Source organism: Pectinophora gossypiella, chromosome 25 (assembly GCF_024362695.1).
Source record: "Pectinophora gossypiella chromosome 25, ilPecGoss1.1, whole genome shotgun sequence".
In the NCBI taxonomy this organism is placed as follows: domain Eukaryota; kingdom Metazoa; phylum Arthropoda; class Insecta; order Lepidoptera; family Gelechiidae; genus Pectinophora; species Pectinophora gossypiella.
Genome location: NC_065428.1, coordinates 9,239,382 through 9,255,802, shown reverse-complemented (window position 1 = coordinate 9,255,802; position 16,421 = coordinate 9,239,382). Strand labels below are relative to the sequence as shown.

General features: G+C 38.1%; 2 protein-coding genes across 2 annotated transcripts in view; one reads left to right on the top strand and one right to left on the bottom strand.

Moving 5' to 3' along the window:
- LOC126378011 (kin of IRRE-like protein 1) overlaps nt 1-16,421 on the top strand; it is a 445,390-nt gene that overhangs the window by 388,786 nt on the left and 40,183 nt on the right. The gene's annotated exons all lie outside the window — the stretch shown is intronic.
- Nucleotides 5,444-7,806, bottom strand: LOC126378126 (piggyBac transposable element-derived protein 3-like). The gene is made up of 2 exons (XM_050026311.1): nt 7,601-7,806; nt 5,444-7,340 (listed from the first exon to the last, which is right to left on the bottom strand). The coding sequence occupies exon 2, from the start codon at nt 6,942-6,944 to the stop codon at nt 5,667-5,669; it is 1,278 nt and encodes a 425-aa protein (XP_049882268.1). The 5' UTR covers nt 6,945-7,340; nt 7,601-7,806; the 3' UTR covers nt 5,444-5,666.

The window sequence follows — 16,421 nt, the reverse complement described above, 5'->3', positions numbered from 1 at the left end:
CAACTTACATAGTACAGATGCATATCTAGCGTTGGCAAAGTCTAGTAAACGCTAAATTCTGCTAAATTCTGGATTTAGACAATGTCAGATCTTAATGTTTTGTTATTGTTGTTCAGAATGAAGCGTATTGCGTGAAGATAAGAATTCAACTGAAATGAAATCTCCTATCTACCTACTGTGGAATAAAAGATACGTATTATCACTAGACCAGGAGTTTTCAAACTTTTAAGGTTAGATGTCAAATCGCCCACTTAATATCTAGCCTGCGGGCGAGTTTTCACTTTTTATTATCTTCCTAGTCGACTCTCCCAAATGCTTTCTGTGTTTGTGACTCAGAACAAAAAAATAGTTACAAAAATACGGTTCTAAATTTTTGTACTTAAATTAAATTGTATATGTGAGACAGTGCCAAATTACCCCCTAATTTTTCGGTATATAGGTACCTAAAAGAGATATTTGGTCCTAAGATGTTGTACGAGCATCATTTTCTACGTAGGAAAATACCAAATTACCCCCATATATATACGGTCGAGTAGACAACAAAAATTATAAAAGTGTAAACTCGCCCGCGGGCAAGATAATAAGCGGGCGACTTGTATCCTAATATCCGCGGAATCCACCATAAGGATCGCTGTTCTAGACTAAAGAATTGGGTAATTAGGTATCGAATTGCGCAATTGGGTATTTAAATTATAAAATTCTGATTACTAAATATAATAATCAAAAGTTGACAAAAAACATTTATGAATTTTAATGAAGAAAAATGTAATATCTTTCTTTCTTTCTTTCTTTTCTTCTTTCTAATAAGCGCGATATTATTTCTCGTTTTTCTATGACGTCACAGGTTGCTTTTTCAAATAAATTCCATAGTAGTTTCTTGTTTTGACGTTTAGTAAAAAGTGACTGATTTGACTAGTTGGAAATTAGCCTATTCTGTTGCATTTGAGTTGGTGTATGACTGTGTCTATCTACAGGGATTCGACACCTTCTTTTATTATTTTGTATATTTATTACCTACATCATCATCTCCCTACATAATCACGTTTTTCACAAGGTCTGCTTACCTAACTTGAAGATTTGATAGGTCCGGTTTTTTACAGAAGCGACTGCCTGTCTGACCTTCCAAACCGCGAAGGGAAAACCAGCCGAATACAGGTTAGGTCACGTACCTCCGAAACGCATTTATCTGGAATGTTGGTTGTTGGAAGCAAGAGAAGTGTGTCAGGATCGAAGCAAATGAAATTCTATACGTATAGTCTCTGCTTACTTCGTTGGAAAATAGGCATGAGTTTTTAATATGTATTTATGTTGATTTCTTCATGTTGATATATTTATGTTATGTAGGTAACATGAACGTAAATAAAAACTTAATAAAATTATACCAACTAGCCAAATATAGTAATAACCGTTAACTCTTTATGTCGCAAATAAACAAAAAAAGCGGACTTTTTTAAACGCGCCCAATATCGAATTGTTCCGCTCATGAACTTTTACGGGCCATATCAAACTATGAATGCGACAGCCAATTTCGCAATTCGGCCATTTTACCATTTGCCCACATACATATCGGGCCAATCTAGAAACTTGGCAGTAATATCAACATCAATACAGATTTTATCTGCTACTTCCTGAGTTTTTGGAGCCGTGGTAGCTCAGTTGCAAGAACGATTGACTCTCATTATGAGGTCGCACGTTCGAATCCCAGATAGATAGATAGATAGATAGATAAAATACTTCCCAGCAACGGCATAAACGATTTTTTTTTTCTAATTTATGTTTGGATCATATATCATATCCACATGCTGAATGATAAAAATAAAATACCCACATTCCCGAGAACTGCGTTTCGAAGACATGAGAACTAACCTGTTTTGGGGTGGTTTTCGCGCATTGGAACTGTTGACACTGAGTGTCTTGTTGCTTGCGTATCCAACAACATACCAATACGTACATTTTGTTGGTGACTGTGGATACGCTAGTGTCCCTAACACTGTCCTAATATCCATTTATAAGTACATAATTAACACTTTCAAGGACAGATCGTCTAATGACGTTCCGATTTCAAGTTGTCATACTCTCATACTACCTATTATGAACCATCAATGACCCATAGTCTCTGTCCGTGAAAGGGTTGAACAAAAAAGTTTTGTCACTTTTTACTAAACGTCAAAACACGAAATTACTATGGAATTTGTATGAAAAAGCAAAGACAAATGTGACAAAATGTCGCACTTATTATTACATTTTTCTTTATTAAAATTAATAAATTATTTAAATAGAAAAAAGAAGACGTTTTTGTCGCCTTTACATCTATCTTTATTTAGTGATCAGAATTTCATAATTTATCTTTGACCTTGGAAATTACCTAATTGTCCCGGTACATAGTTTTCAAATACTATTCCCACACTATTTATTAGACCAGACACGAACAAAAAACAAATGACAATAGTTTTAGACCACAATAGTTTTCTATTGTTGAAGTCATAATACATAAATCATTGTTTTGTTTTAGTTTCACCGTGACATAGTTTTCAATGTATTTATTCCTAAAACCACAGAGTATACTCGTAATAAATAAATAATGCTATTGACGTAAATATACGTACGGTCCATGATAGTACCTATATGAAGAGCTCGAAAGTTGCTTAACTTCAACAATCGCAGACCGAGCGCGTTTACCGCTGCGCCACCGAGCTCCTCAATCTCAAACCGTTTATTGACCGTAAACGTACCGTATTAAAATTTACATTTAATCGTAAAAACCATTTCAATAGCCTGAAAGAAATAATGTAGTTATTCAAAAAAGCGAAGGTTTTCAGGGTTTTATTTGGAATCAAATTGTGCCCACCTCCACGGCTGGCCAATATAGCGCCCGTTCTGTGTTTATTTAGGACTGCGGTAAAATGTAAGCACATTTTTTTGGATTGTGTGTATAAGTACCGTAGATTGAAAGAGCGAAAAAGTTGGACCAAAAGTTAGAGCAGAAATAGCGATGCATGCCAGGGAACGCAATCCCGATTTCGCGGGATCCCGGTCTCGCGAGATCTCGTCTAATTTTTCGGGATCAATCTCGAAGCATAATATTTATGTATTTATTTATTCAATATTACAACTATCATTACAGGTTATAACAAATGAGACAGTGTATCTTATATAATAATATGACGAGATCTCATTCGAGATTGACGGGATTGGGCGAATCTCCTTGAGTCACACTTTTTTTGTTTATGCTGATTTCCAAAGAAAACTTAATTATTTAGTTCGTAATATTGAAGAATATATTTTTTTTGTTTTCACAAACAAGCAGTTTTCATCGTTTCATCGTAACTTTACATTTTTTGATGACCTAGAAGAGATCCCGGAAATTCGGGATTTTGCGGGATTGATATTTCCAATCCCGCGGGATCTCGAATTTGCAATCTGGAGTCGGGGATGCATTTTCCAGCTCTGATTTTCCGCAGTACGCGATTAGGCGACGAAATGTCAACATGTGGATTTGTATAACCCGACCGTGTTATGAATCTCTATGCGCTATAGATGCTAAGACGACAACCTTACCTACGTAATTTTTGGCGATTGTTTAAATTTGTTCTTTTTTTTTGACCGCGGCGTATTGTCTTAGCTATATTAGCGTTAAGTTTTTAAAGTATTTTTTGTGATTCGCTTTATCTACGGTACGTCTATTAACAGTAGTATGCATACATAAAATATATGTGTATTTACTACAACCAGAAAATCAAATACAACCAGAGAATCGAAGTAAAACTGTGTTTTCAATTCTTACTTTGCAAACTGTAGCCAATAACAATTCAAACTCAAACATATCTTTATTCAGTAGATAACATAGTTACACTATGAATCGTCATTTTTTCCATAACGAACGTCTCATCCGCCTAAAACTACTGCAGCTGCTCACAACCCAACCGGGGAAAAGTAGCTGCATAAAAACCTCTGCACAGGGCCCTAGGCGTTCTTAAAAAATAACATAAAATATTGTTAAACATAAAATGAATTGTAGAATCACTTAAATTAATTAAATTAATGTTAAACGCCATTTTCACAGACACAAAATTAATAGCAAGGCTTGATTGTGCAAAGTTACTTTTCTATAACACTGTTTATTCAGGCTTCCTAACTAGGGTCGCCACATTTAGTATTTTTACTAAATGATTACATAACACATACATACATACATAAACAGCCGACTCACTGCTGGGCACATGCCTCCCTCAATCAACCAGAGGGGGTATGGAGCATACTCCACCACGCCGCTCCACTGCGGGTTGGTGGAGGTGTTTTGGGCTAGTAGCTGGGACCAACGGTTTAGCGTGCCTTCGAAAGCATGGAATCATCTTACTTTTTTGGACAATCAGATGATTCAGGTGGTAGTGATCCCAGGAAGGTATAATATAAAATCCAAATATTAAATGCAAAAATAAAATATAAAATCCAATAACATAACATAAGCTCACTTTATATCCCAACTAGCGACCCGCCCCAGCTTCACTCGGGTACAATGCTTATAAAAAAAAAATTACGACGTCACATTAAAAACCTCAGAAATAACAGTATTCTCCAGTATTTAATGGTGGTTATTATACATATAAACCTTCCTCTTGAATCACTCTATGTGTTAAAAAGAACCGCATCAAAATCCGTTGCGTCGATTTAAAGATTTAGGCGTACATAGGTATATATGGACAGAAAAAGCGACTTTGTTTTATACTATGTAGTGATTAGGATATTCTGAGGTACATCCATTACAAGATGAACTATGTTCCCATACCTCACCAAGCTTTCTGTTAGACCAATGTGATAAGTACGCCGTATCACCGTCTATAATTAGTATAGCTTTTTTCAAATATATTGGAATTCTATAATGAGAACTTACTAGAAAATAGTTATCGCATTACGAATTTAAGAGCCATGCTCTTGTCCGTGTAGCATTCTCCATAATACTTCTAGGAAAAAATAGGGCTGTGGTTTCACATCTTGCCTTTTGCCAAAAAATAGATATATATAACGATACATATAATAATAGTACGAGTGACAACCCTATTCGTAACATTAATTAGGTTTTTGAGTATCCACTCGTAAATTAAATTCTGTAATTATATTCCACTGTTTGTTTCTATGAATTAAATATCTCTGGATCTTTATTCAGGTTCTCTTCTTTTTCTTCTTTCTTTAAGATATTCTCTAGGGCGTTTTTTTAACCTCCTGCCTACCAGAAGCACTTTTTTTGGAGTATGTTTCTGAAATTTTAGTATGTTGTTCGGAATAGGTTGACATGCAAGGGAAAAATAGATAAAAAAATCCTGCTTTCGGAAAAACGATTTTTCGCTATGTCCTATGTAGAGAACAAAGTGACGATATTACTATGTGATTTATGTAGTACATAGGATAATTCTGGGATGATATCTGGAATAAAAATAAGTAAAGGTACTGAAAAGCAAACAAAAAAACTTATATTTTAAGCCTCCTATCAGAAAATTGAGAAACAAAACAAAAATAAATCAGTCTTCTTCAAAAATTATCAAAATTAAACAATTCTTCCTTATAATTATAACATAACAGAACAATAATCAACATTTTGTACTTTTAAGTCATTAATGAGGAACATAATCATGAGATCAACTAGGTATAAGTAAAGCTTCAATTAAAAACTACTCAGCATCCTTGTGGAAGTCGGAAAAACAATTCCTATTTGGTGTAAAACAGAGATAAATATCACATTTTATGCAGTAAACTGTGGTCTTTTTGGAGCATCCTCTATTCCTACAGCGCGATTGTTTAGTGTTATATTCGGGTAAGTGTGCAGCAGACTTCATACGGCGTTCTCTGGAAGGTATTGGTTTGATAAGGATCTTACGTTTCTTGTGTTTGGGTTCGAGCTCTTCATACTCTTCACCTCCACTTTCACCATCACTTTGTTCTTCATTGTCTCCAATAAGTTTTGTACCCAAATCGAGTTTGTACTGACGCATTTGTATTATGTTTCTCTTTATGGCACCTTTCTCTATTTGAACAGCTCTATATTGCAGCCAAGCATTTACCACCGCCAAATCAAAGAGATGTGATATAACACGAATTGTCCACTTTTTTGTTCGGTTACGCGATGGGCAGACTGAAAGCATGCGATCTGTAAGGTCGACTCCACCCATGTTTTGGTTGTAAGTTTTAATAACTTCGGGCCTTCTAACTCTTTCATATCGCTTATCTTTTTTAGACCAACGTTCGCATTCGTCGTGGTTTTGATCACAGTAACAAGTGGACATCATTAATACTGGTTTGTTGTCGAGCCACATTGTAACAGCGATTTTTCCATCCTCTCTTACCTTCACTTCACTACTTCCTCTCGCCTTTTTTCGGAATACTTTTTCTTCTGTCAAGACACAGCTTTTAGGAACTCTGTTTTTCATAATGGTACCTGTACCATGAAATCCACGTCTCAATAGTTCATCGCACAGTTTTGTAGAAGTGAAAAAACGATCGAAAAATAATAAATGACCAGGGACCAATGTGCGAGTTAAAGTTAAAACGGCTGCTTCGCCTAAACCAAAACCTTGGCCGATCAAATCCGGGAACGTAGTGTCTCCCTGATACACCACCATATCGCAAACAACGCCTTGAGGAGTTGCGAGGACAAACACTTTCAACCCAACGGGATTAGGTTTGTTGGGGCAGTATTGACGCATTGGACATTTTCCGGTGAAAGGGATGATCATTTCATCAATGCTCATTTCTTTAGGCCTGTTTTGTTCATGACAACCATTTAATATTCTTTGAAAAAGTGGTTGTATTTTCCAAGTTTTTTGTATTTTTTGTACTGCAGATACTTCACTGTCGTAAACACACTTTAGGCGAAGTCTAATAAAAAAGAATCTGTTTCTTGTCATAGCCATTGCAATGATGGGAACCTTCCATTTTTCTGACCAGTACATATCAATTTGAGGATACTGTAACGCGATTTCTGATTGCTATCTGTCGAGTAGACAAAGATGGTGGTTCTGACTGCTGAAAATCATCTCCAACTCGTGTTCCACGTCCACGCCCACGACCGCGAGAACGTCCACGCGAAACGCTTCTCCCACGACCTCGTGATCGAGACTGTGATGTCGAAGATACATAAACTGAATCGCTGGATAACGCTGGAGAAGCAGAAGGAGTGATTAACGTAGCGTCTTCTTCGTCTGAACTGCTAGACTCACTGATTTGATGATCATTGCCTCTTTGGCTGATCTCTGATGGAATGAACTCTGGATCGTCATCCGAATCTTCTCCGGAATAGTCAAACTCGGAGTCATTTAAAGCTTCAGATATGTCATTATCTGTTATAACTGCAAAAACACAAAATATCGGTCAATACCTTCCAATGTCCTTCTAACAGTACACTTAGAGTCGAACTATCAAAACTTTAGTTACCTACATTTGTTTTTTGCAAAGGACATAAAACAAGAAAGTAAGGTTATGTGGACTCATTTTACTGAAATGCAAAAATACCACCGGATATTACCTATTTATACATTTATTTGATTATTAACTACATCAACATAATGAATTGTAAATATTTATATAAGATTATCATTGATTAACTTACCTCTGCGCGAGCGCACTGCCACACGTCTGCTTTCAGTCGCCATTTTGCAAAAAATGGCAGATGTCAAATGTCAACTTTTTATGTCTATCTTACGCAAACAAACAATAGATGTCGTTAGTCTCAAATTCTCAGTGTTACCATTAATAAAACCGATAATAGATTTTTTTTATTGTTATGTTCTATGTACAGTACATATGTAGGCAGGAGGTTAAGGACACTGCGCACTGACGAGGTCGTATTATCTTGTATCATAGAATAAGGAATAATACAACGTATGGAACGGCTACTCTCCGCTCCCCACCAGCGGCTGAGCTAGGTTTACCTCACCCCGCTCGATCTTAGTTTAGTCTTCAATCGTATGGCGTCAGCTGTCACATACAGATGCGCGTGTATGATGAAGTCAGTGTGTAGTGTCTGTGTAAAACTAGGTGTTTTGTGAAGTGTCCTTGAATGTAATCAGCTGATGCCTTACACAGGAATACCGTTACAAAGTCTGGACAGCTATTCTGCCTCCAATGTGACCGGGTTTTCAGAACAAAGCTAGGCTTGGCAGTCACATTCGAGCGCTCGAGAGAAGAGACTGAGGTCGCCGTTGTTGCATACGACAAGGAGGACTATTATTATTATTGAACTATGACTTTTATAGCAGCCCTGTGCCGAAGTTTTTCTTGAAGCTTCTCTTCCCGGGCTATACAGGTTGTGAGAAGCTGCTGAAGTTTTAGGCGGATGAGACGTTTGTTATGTAAAAGAATGACGATTCATTTTTTAATTTCAATCAATCAATCAATAATACTTTATTGCACAACAACATATACAAAGGACATAAACATACGAATTCAAACATAAGCACAATAGGCGGCCTTATTGCGAAACAGCAATTTCTGCCAGGCAACCTTAGGGTGAAAGAAGATTATGCATTGGAGCACGGGCTGGTGCAATAAACATATAATGGTACCAACATAACTAAAAAAGGTTGTTGGGTGTCGGAGGCTATAGCCTTCGTTAGGGAGGTGGGGCGAAGGATAAGTGACAGGGGGTCGGATGCTCGTGCGGGTTGTTTCCTGGCGCAAAGGTTGTCCATCGCCATACAACGTGGTAACGCGGTAAGTGTGATGGGGACCTTTGCGCCCGGATCCACCGCGCAAAAAAATACACATTATATAAAATATATTATATAATATAATACGTATATTATATTATTTCTAAAACTAATATATTATATTATTTTATTATATTATTTTTATTATATTATAATATATTATTTATATAATGTGTATTTTTTTACTGCTATTAATTACTTTAATATTTAAATAAACTTATTCTAATCTAATATAATCTAGCCTACAAGATCCCACTGCTGGGCAAAGGCCTCCCCTTCCTCTTTCCATTTTTCGCGGTCCTGTGCGTATTCCGGCCAGTCCCTCCGGCAAGCGTCCAAGTCGTCACGCCATCTCTTCCGAGGTCTGCCACGACGCCTGTACCCGTCATGAGGCACGCAATGCGTGACGATCCGTGCCCACCGCTCAGGGTGCATGCGACAAACATAAAATAAACTTATTACAAAAAAAAAACTAAAACAGAATAATATATACTTATTATGAATTTGTCTAATTCTGTAGCGTTATAAAACAATAAATCATTATTTATTTCTACATACATACATAAACTCACGCCCGTAATCCCTAATGGGGTGGGCAGAGCCACAAGTAATCAAAGACAAATTGCAGCCACCGTTGATACGATGTCCAAAGATGGATATGATGAACCTTATGGTGATAAGGGATCAGCCTATCGCCCATAACATTAGTCCATCATGTTAGAGGACACAATCCCTCTGTCGGTTTTTACGACATGCCCGGGAAGAGAAGCAGCTGAACGTGTTCTATGTTAATTAAAACACATAATAACGGGTTCTTACCGCGTTTAAATATCCCCATTTAAACGCGGTAAGAACCCGTTATTATGTGTTTTAATTATGATAATAACCGCGTAAACTTAAAACAGTGTTCTATGTTTTTTATATGCTCCCAGAACAGCATAGAAGCATTATTTATTTCTCTCTTTCTTTATTTCTATCTATCTTCTGTGTCCAGGCTTCGTAAATACCCGGGTTAGCTGGTATCGGCCACTGTCCGTCTCATTTACTCTGTAGATGTATTTACTCGTCAGTCCTGTTTACTCGCCCCTATTGTATCCCTGATTGCAACTCCCAAAGCTGCCGTTTGAAACGTTTCCTGTTATATAGGTAACTAGATTTGATTTTGGTGCTAGATAACAAATTCAAATAAAATCAAATATATAAACAGGAGATGAGGAGCTCGGTGGCGCAGCGGTAAACGCGCTCGGTCTGCGATTGTTGAAGTTAAGCAACTTTTGCAAAGGTCGGTCATAGGGTGGGTGAACACAACATCAATCCGCACTGGGCCCGCGTGATGGTTAAGGCCCGATCTCCCTATCCATCAATAGGAAAGGCCTGTGCCCCAGCAGTGGGGACGTTAATGGGCTGATGATGAAGTGATACATTACAAGTAAGTTAATAACTACAGGAACAACAACAACACTTTCAAGGACAGAACGTCTACAGACGTTCGGATTCCAAAGTGTCATACTACCTATTATGAACCATCAATGACCCATGGTCTCTGTCCGTGAACGGGTTAATACCAGGTATTCTTAGTTTTCACTTACTTAGTTGTCTCGACCATTATAGAAGGCGATACAGCTCGGTGGTTCGATCACGTTGGTATAAAAATATATTTTATAAAAGGTTATTTAGAAAAATATATCTTCTTTGAGAAATACTAGGAAGGACTTAAGTACATATTATATTCAATAATATTTCTTGGAAAAGAGAATAAAGTTTTGTAGTAGAAACGTTGTGATTGAAATCGTTTCTAGACGGCGCTAGAAAGATCTATTCTGAAAACAAAATCACTGTCTCAGGAAAGCGATTTGGTATAGATTTAGTCGGCTTTAGTTTTATTGAATTGTATTTTTGAATATTTTCTATTTTAGATTTGATACAGTCACTGTGGTCTTGAAGAGTTGTGGTAGCTGATAGAACGCTTGCCTCTCACTTCGAGGTCCCACGTTCAAATCCAACCTAACCTAAACCAATGATCGTCGAAATTGTTTTCGAATTCATGTTTGGATCATAAATTATTGTCACATGCTCAGCGGTGAAAGAAAACATTGTGAGGAAATCCACGTTCCCGAGAAACGCATCGGAGGTATGTGACCTAACCTGTATTGGGCTGGTTTTCCCTTCGCGGGATGACTTGGAATGTTGGAGATACCAATTTAATGGTGATACTTACATCGTCAATGGGCTAGCAATGGCTAGCAATGGCGGCTTGTCATTGGATTGCGCATACCTGATTTTCTTATACCCTGTTAAATACAAAATATGCGAAATACATATTTCGCTATTTTATTAACATTATGACCACCCCTAAACCCGCAAACTGGTAAAGGCCACTTCGGACTGTAAGAAAAGGTAATTATTGACTTTTTCAACCCCAAACCTCTAGCCTGGAGGCTGTCGAAAGTAGATAAGACCAACCTAATTAAAGTGAACGCCTCGAGCCGTCTGTACTTTTTACGGAGTTTTCGCTACGTGACTTTTCTATGGGAGATCTGTTTTAGGGAGTTTTCATGCGTTTGTTAAAGAAAGATCTTCTTCTCCTAATCCTTTTAATTCTTTTTATGATGTAGGGCAGTCTTTTGTAGACTCTGTAGCTTTCTCCGGCCAATCAGAAATCAGAATCATTCAGAAGAAATCTACAATAACTCAATTGTATAACAATATTTTATGTTTATTTATTTTTTTAAAGAACGTCTAGGGTCCTGTGCCGAGGTTTTTCTTGCAGCTTCTTTCCCCCGGCTATACAGGTTGTGAGAAGCTGTAGTAGTTTTAGGCAAATGAGACGTTCGTTATGTAAAAATTGACGATTCAAAATGTAACTGTGTTACCTACTGAATAAAGATATTTTTGAATTTCAATAAGTCACGTCAAAAAAGAAAGAAAAAGAAGCTGTAGCTTCCATGCCGAGAGAAAAGAAAGATGGAAAGAGAGAAAAATATATTGTTTTAGAACACAATATACTCGAAAAGTAACTTGTTTGTAAAGGAACATTAGTGATATAACCAAACTATATAAAATGTGGCGACGTTCTGTATCATTAGCTGCTGGCTGTTGTTGTGATATCAATGAAGAAGAAGATAAACATTAAAGTTGAAAAACTGAAACCCGATTACAAGAAAATCACGCTCTAAAAAGTATGAAACAAGAAAATAGGTAGACATATTTCTACAAAATAAAATTTAGGCTTTTATGCTGTAATATTCGCTAGCACTGCTCCTTAATTTTATCAGTATATAACCACTTTAAGAAACTCTTAACTTCATTACTAGTCGAGCACAACTTTTACCAACCCTTTGTCTTTTTCGGGTTCTTTTAGGGTTCCTCTGGTTGAATATTTAAATCAAATCGAAACGACGATCTTTTTTAGAATAAAAATGGAAGCAGATAGTATTTAGGGTGTTCGTGACATCGTAACGAAAACTCGGAGGGATGGTTCAGACCATGATTCTGAACTGGAAATAATTAATAAAAAAAAAACAAAAGAAAATCATGAATTCTCCGAGAAGAAGTTCCACTTGATATCAACTCAGTATCAATACAAGAACTCACAATGCCCTGGTGGGAAATACTTGTTAGTTTATGTATGTATGTATTAATTTGTTAAGTTACATAATAGTTAACTGGAATCTGACGGAGGGCAGCATTACTGCTGCAGTTACCTGTCAGTAGTATTCAGAGGCGGAGGACAGGAGTCCTAGTATAGCTTTGAAATATACTATTTTGGGCGCCATACCACTCGCGTCGGATAGAGTACTGCGGGGCGGAAGGCAAGAGGGAAACCACTGCTCTATTTTCCCTAAAAAGTAGCATGGAGAATGCTACACCGACAAGAGCTTGGCTCTTAAATTAGTGATGTGATGTCATAATAGTTAGCTAAGATCAGTTTGAAGAAACTAGTTTTCACTCAAACTAAAAGCAACAAAGAGCGAGAGAGTATAAGTATCTTTACGAAGATAAAAAACGACATAAGAACATTAATCTCTTCTTATACTGCCACAGTTGGATAAGACTTCAAAAGCTGTATTTATTTTTAAACCCAACACAGCATCCTAAGGAACAAAATAAAAACTCATTCTTCACTACTGTATACGGAACCCCTATTCATTACTGGAGTTCGCGCTTGCTTTTTTCTATTTAACCCCCAACTTGTGAGTGGAGCTATTCGTTCAGAATAAGTAATTGGGCGAATTGATATCTTGGCTATTTGCAGAATGACCCAGCTATATAAACTAAGCTTAGATCGAACTTTAGTTTTTTTTTTGTTTAGTTTTACTGTAATTGTTTATCGCTGGATTGTTTGAGGACCCCGATACCGACCCCGCCGGCGTGGTCAACGATTTCCCTCATTCAGCGCTTATCGCTATCGACCCACTAGGGTCGATTAATTCTTTCAAATATTTTTCCTCTCAGACGACGCCCTGAGCCGAGGTTCGCGCCCAACTGGGCACCCTCAGGCCTGTTGTCTTAAACGTTGTACCGGGTGAGAGCCTTCAGCGCTCCCCATTTGTCCGGCCAAGTAGTTAATGCCATCTGCGGCAAATCTACAATAAGTCAAGTCAAAAAAAAAAAAAAGCTGGATTGTTTGTAAATAGGTTTTTTGTTTAATAATGGTGCCTATTTAGGAAACCACACTCATCATCATCTCAGGCCTTTACATCTTCATCAGATGATTCAAACAGCGTTTCTGTGGCAGCATTCAAAATGAGGGTTATTAGATGGTATAGAGGAGCTCGGTGGCGCAGCGGTTAACGCCCTCGGCCTGCGATTGTTGAAGTAAAGCAACTTTCGCAAAGGCCGGTCATAGGATGGGTGACCACAAAAAAAAGTTTTCATCTCGATCTCTTCCGTGCTTCGGAAGGCACGTTAAGCCGTTGGTCCCGGCTGCATTAGCAGTCGTTAATAATCCGCACTGGGCCCGCGTGATGGTTTAAGGCCCGATCGCCCTATCCATCCATAGGGAAGGCCCGTACCCCAGCAGTGGGGACGTTTATGGGCTGATGATGATGACCCCACCGACAAGAGCGCAGCTCTTAAATAAAGAGACTGAGAGAGAGAGAGGACGGAAGAGGCAAGTCACAGGGCCTGTAACCTTTAGGGCTAAAATGCGCGACATGATAAAAAATTATCACGGTCATTTTATCGATTCTGAAGATATAATTATGTCGTTTTGTCAATTGGTGTTAGTATGAAACCAAATAAGTCATATCGTTCTGTCAAAATACGAACAAAATCACGCGCAACGCATGGTAGCAAACTTAACGTAACTAACTCATTATATACTTTATTGCACTTAACAACTAGTTACATCACAAACAAGAAATGGACGTTTACAAGGGTGGACTTATCTCTAAGAGAGATCTCTTCCAGCCAACCCAGAGGTAGTATTAGAATAACTGCGGAAGAATAAAAAGAGGTGCAATATATTAAACTTATCTATTTCGACAAAATTTATTGAATCGATTGATAATTTTATCATTGCGCATGGTAACCCTATTTTTTTTTGTAACGAAGGGGAAATCATCATGGATACCTCGTCGCCCGGGGGAGCAACAAGGTTGTAAGAGTCCGACAGACTCTTACCGACTCCCCTCCGATGGCCCTCTGCTGTGCATGTCAGGGAGCTCCGGGATCTCTGTCGAACGCACCAGTGCTCCCCTCGCACTTGCTTTTATTAAAGCGCATCCCCCACCCCTGCGCCATCCCAGTTTTACAGCAATGCGAGGCCATGTCGCATTGCCGTCCCTCTCGGAGATCTTGCGTTGAGCGGTTCGGGCCCCCGCCCTTACGTCCCGTTGCAGTCGCCTTTTACGACAGGCAGGGGGTACCGTAGCTCTATTCTTACGCCCGGAACCCTGCTGGAACCTGACAGAGGGCAGCAGTAACTGTTAGCACTATTCAGAGGCGGAGGACATGAGTCCTAGCACGGCTTTGAAATAGACTACTCTAGGCGCCATCCCACTCGCGTCAGACAGAGTACTGCGGGGCGGAAGGCAAGAAAACCACTGTCCTATTTTTTCATAAAAAAGTAGAATGGAAAATGCTACACCGACAATATCTTGGCCTGATCCTATGTTCTTAAATACAGCTACTGGATAACTTTACTAAAAAAATAAACAATACCTTTCGTCCTTGTACTAGCTTGGGGACGGCAAATTTACTTAACAGACAAAATTAGTTGTTCTACTGGTACGACTTAAGTCATAAGCGATAAGGACGCAACGTAATATAACATAAACTCACTTTTTAAATTTGACTTATTGTAGATTTGCCGTTAACTACTTGACCTAACTAATTGGGAGCGCTTGAGGGCTCTCGTTCGGAGGAAACGTATAGGATAACAACAAAACCTCACTTTTTTGACGTGACTTATTGTTGACTTGTCGCATATTGCATTAACTACTTGACCGGACAAATGGGGAGCGCTGAGGGCGCTTATCCGGTCATAAGCTCACGACTATCCCAATTGTGATTGTCAGTCGTACATCCATCACAAGATGAACTAAGTACCCACGTTTCACCAAGTTTTTTGTTAGACCAACGTGATAGGTGGTGAGCCGTATCGCCGTCTATAATACACCACCACCTCACCCTAACCCCACCAACTTCAGTCACCTAACCACCACTTTCCAGTCACCTCACCGTCACGTTACCTTATACAACCCACGGATCATCTTACTTTTGGACAATCAGGTGATCAGCCTGTAATGTCCTAACCAAACTAGGGATTACAAAGTAATTTTTGTAATTTGTTCCCACCGGGATACGGACCCTGAACCTCCGGGTCGTGAGCACAACGCTCAACTACTGGACCACGGAGGTTGTTATAATAAACAAATTATATTATTGCAAAGATGTTCAATACTTGAAAGTATTGAACTTCTACATAGGCACTTAACTTAATTGCACATCTGTACAAATCTCTTTGATAATAAAAATTATTATTATTATTATTAAAGTTGAAAAAGACTAAATACAAATAAAATGGAATGAGTTATGAACCTATTTTTGAATATGATGTTTCGGTGTTTGACTTCGGAGCTTCGTCAGCGATTACCAAGCCTTTGGGCATGGTAACTACCGTTTTTAGGATTCCGTAGCCTAATGACAAAAAACGGAACCCTTATAGATTCGTCATGTCTGTCCGTCCGTCCGTCCGTATGTCACAGCCACTTTTCTCCAAAACTATAATAGCAATACTGCTGAAACTTGATAAATATGTGTATTTTGTGAACCGCATTAAGATTTTAATGCAATGATAGAAAAAAAAAATTGGGGGTCCCCATACATAGAACTGAAACTCAAAAATTTTTTTTCATCAAACCCATATGTGTGGGGTATCTATGGATAGGTCTTCCAAAATGGTATTGAGGTTTCTAATATATTTTTTTTCTAAACTGAATAGTTTGCGCGAGAGACACTTCCAAAGTGGTAAAATGTGTCCCCCCCCCCCCTGTAACTTTTAAAATAAGAGGAGGATAAAACTAAAAAAAATATATGATGTAGATTAGCATGCAAACTACCAACGAAAATTGGTTTGAACCAGATCTAGTAAGTAGTTTTTTTTAATACATCATAAATCGTAAACCGTAATTTACTTTTATATTATGTTACTTGCTGTTACGGAACACTTCATGGGCGAGTCCGACTCGCACTTGGCCGCTTTTTTAATTTTATTTT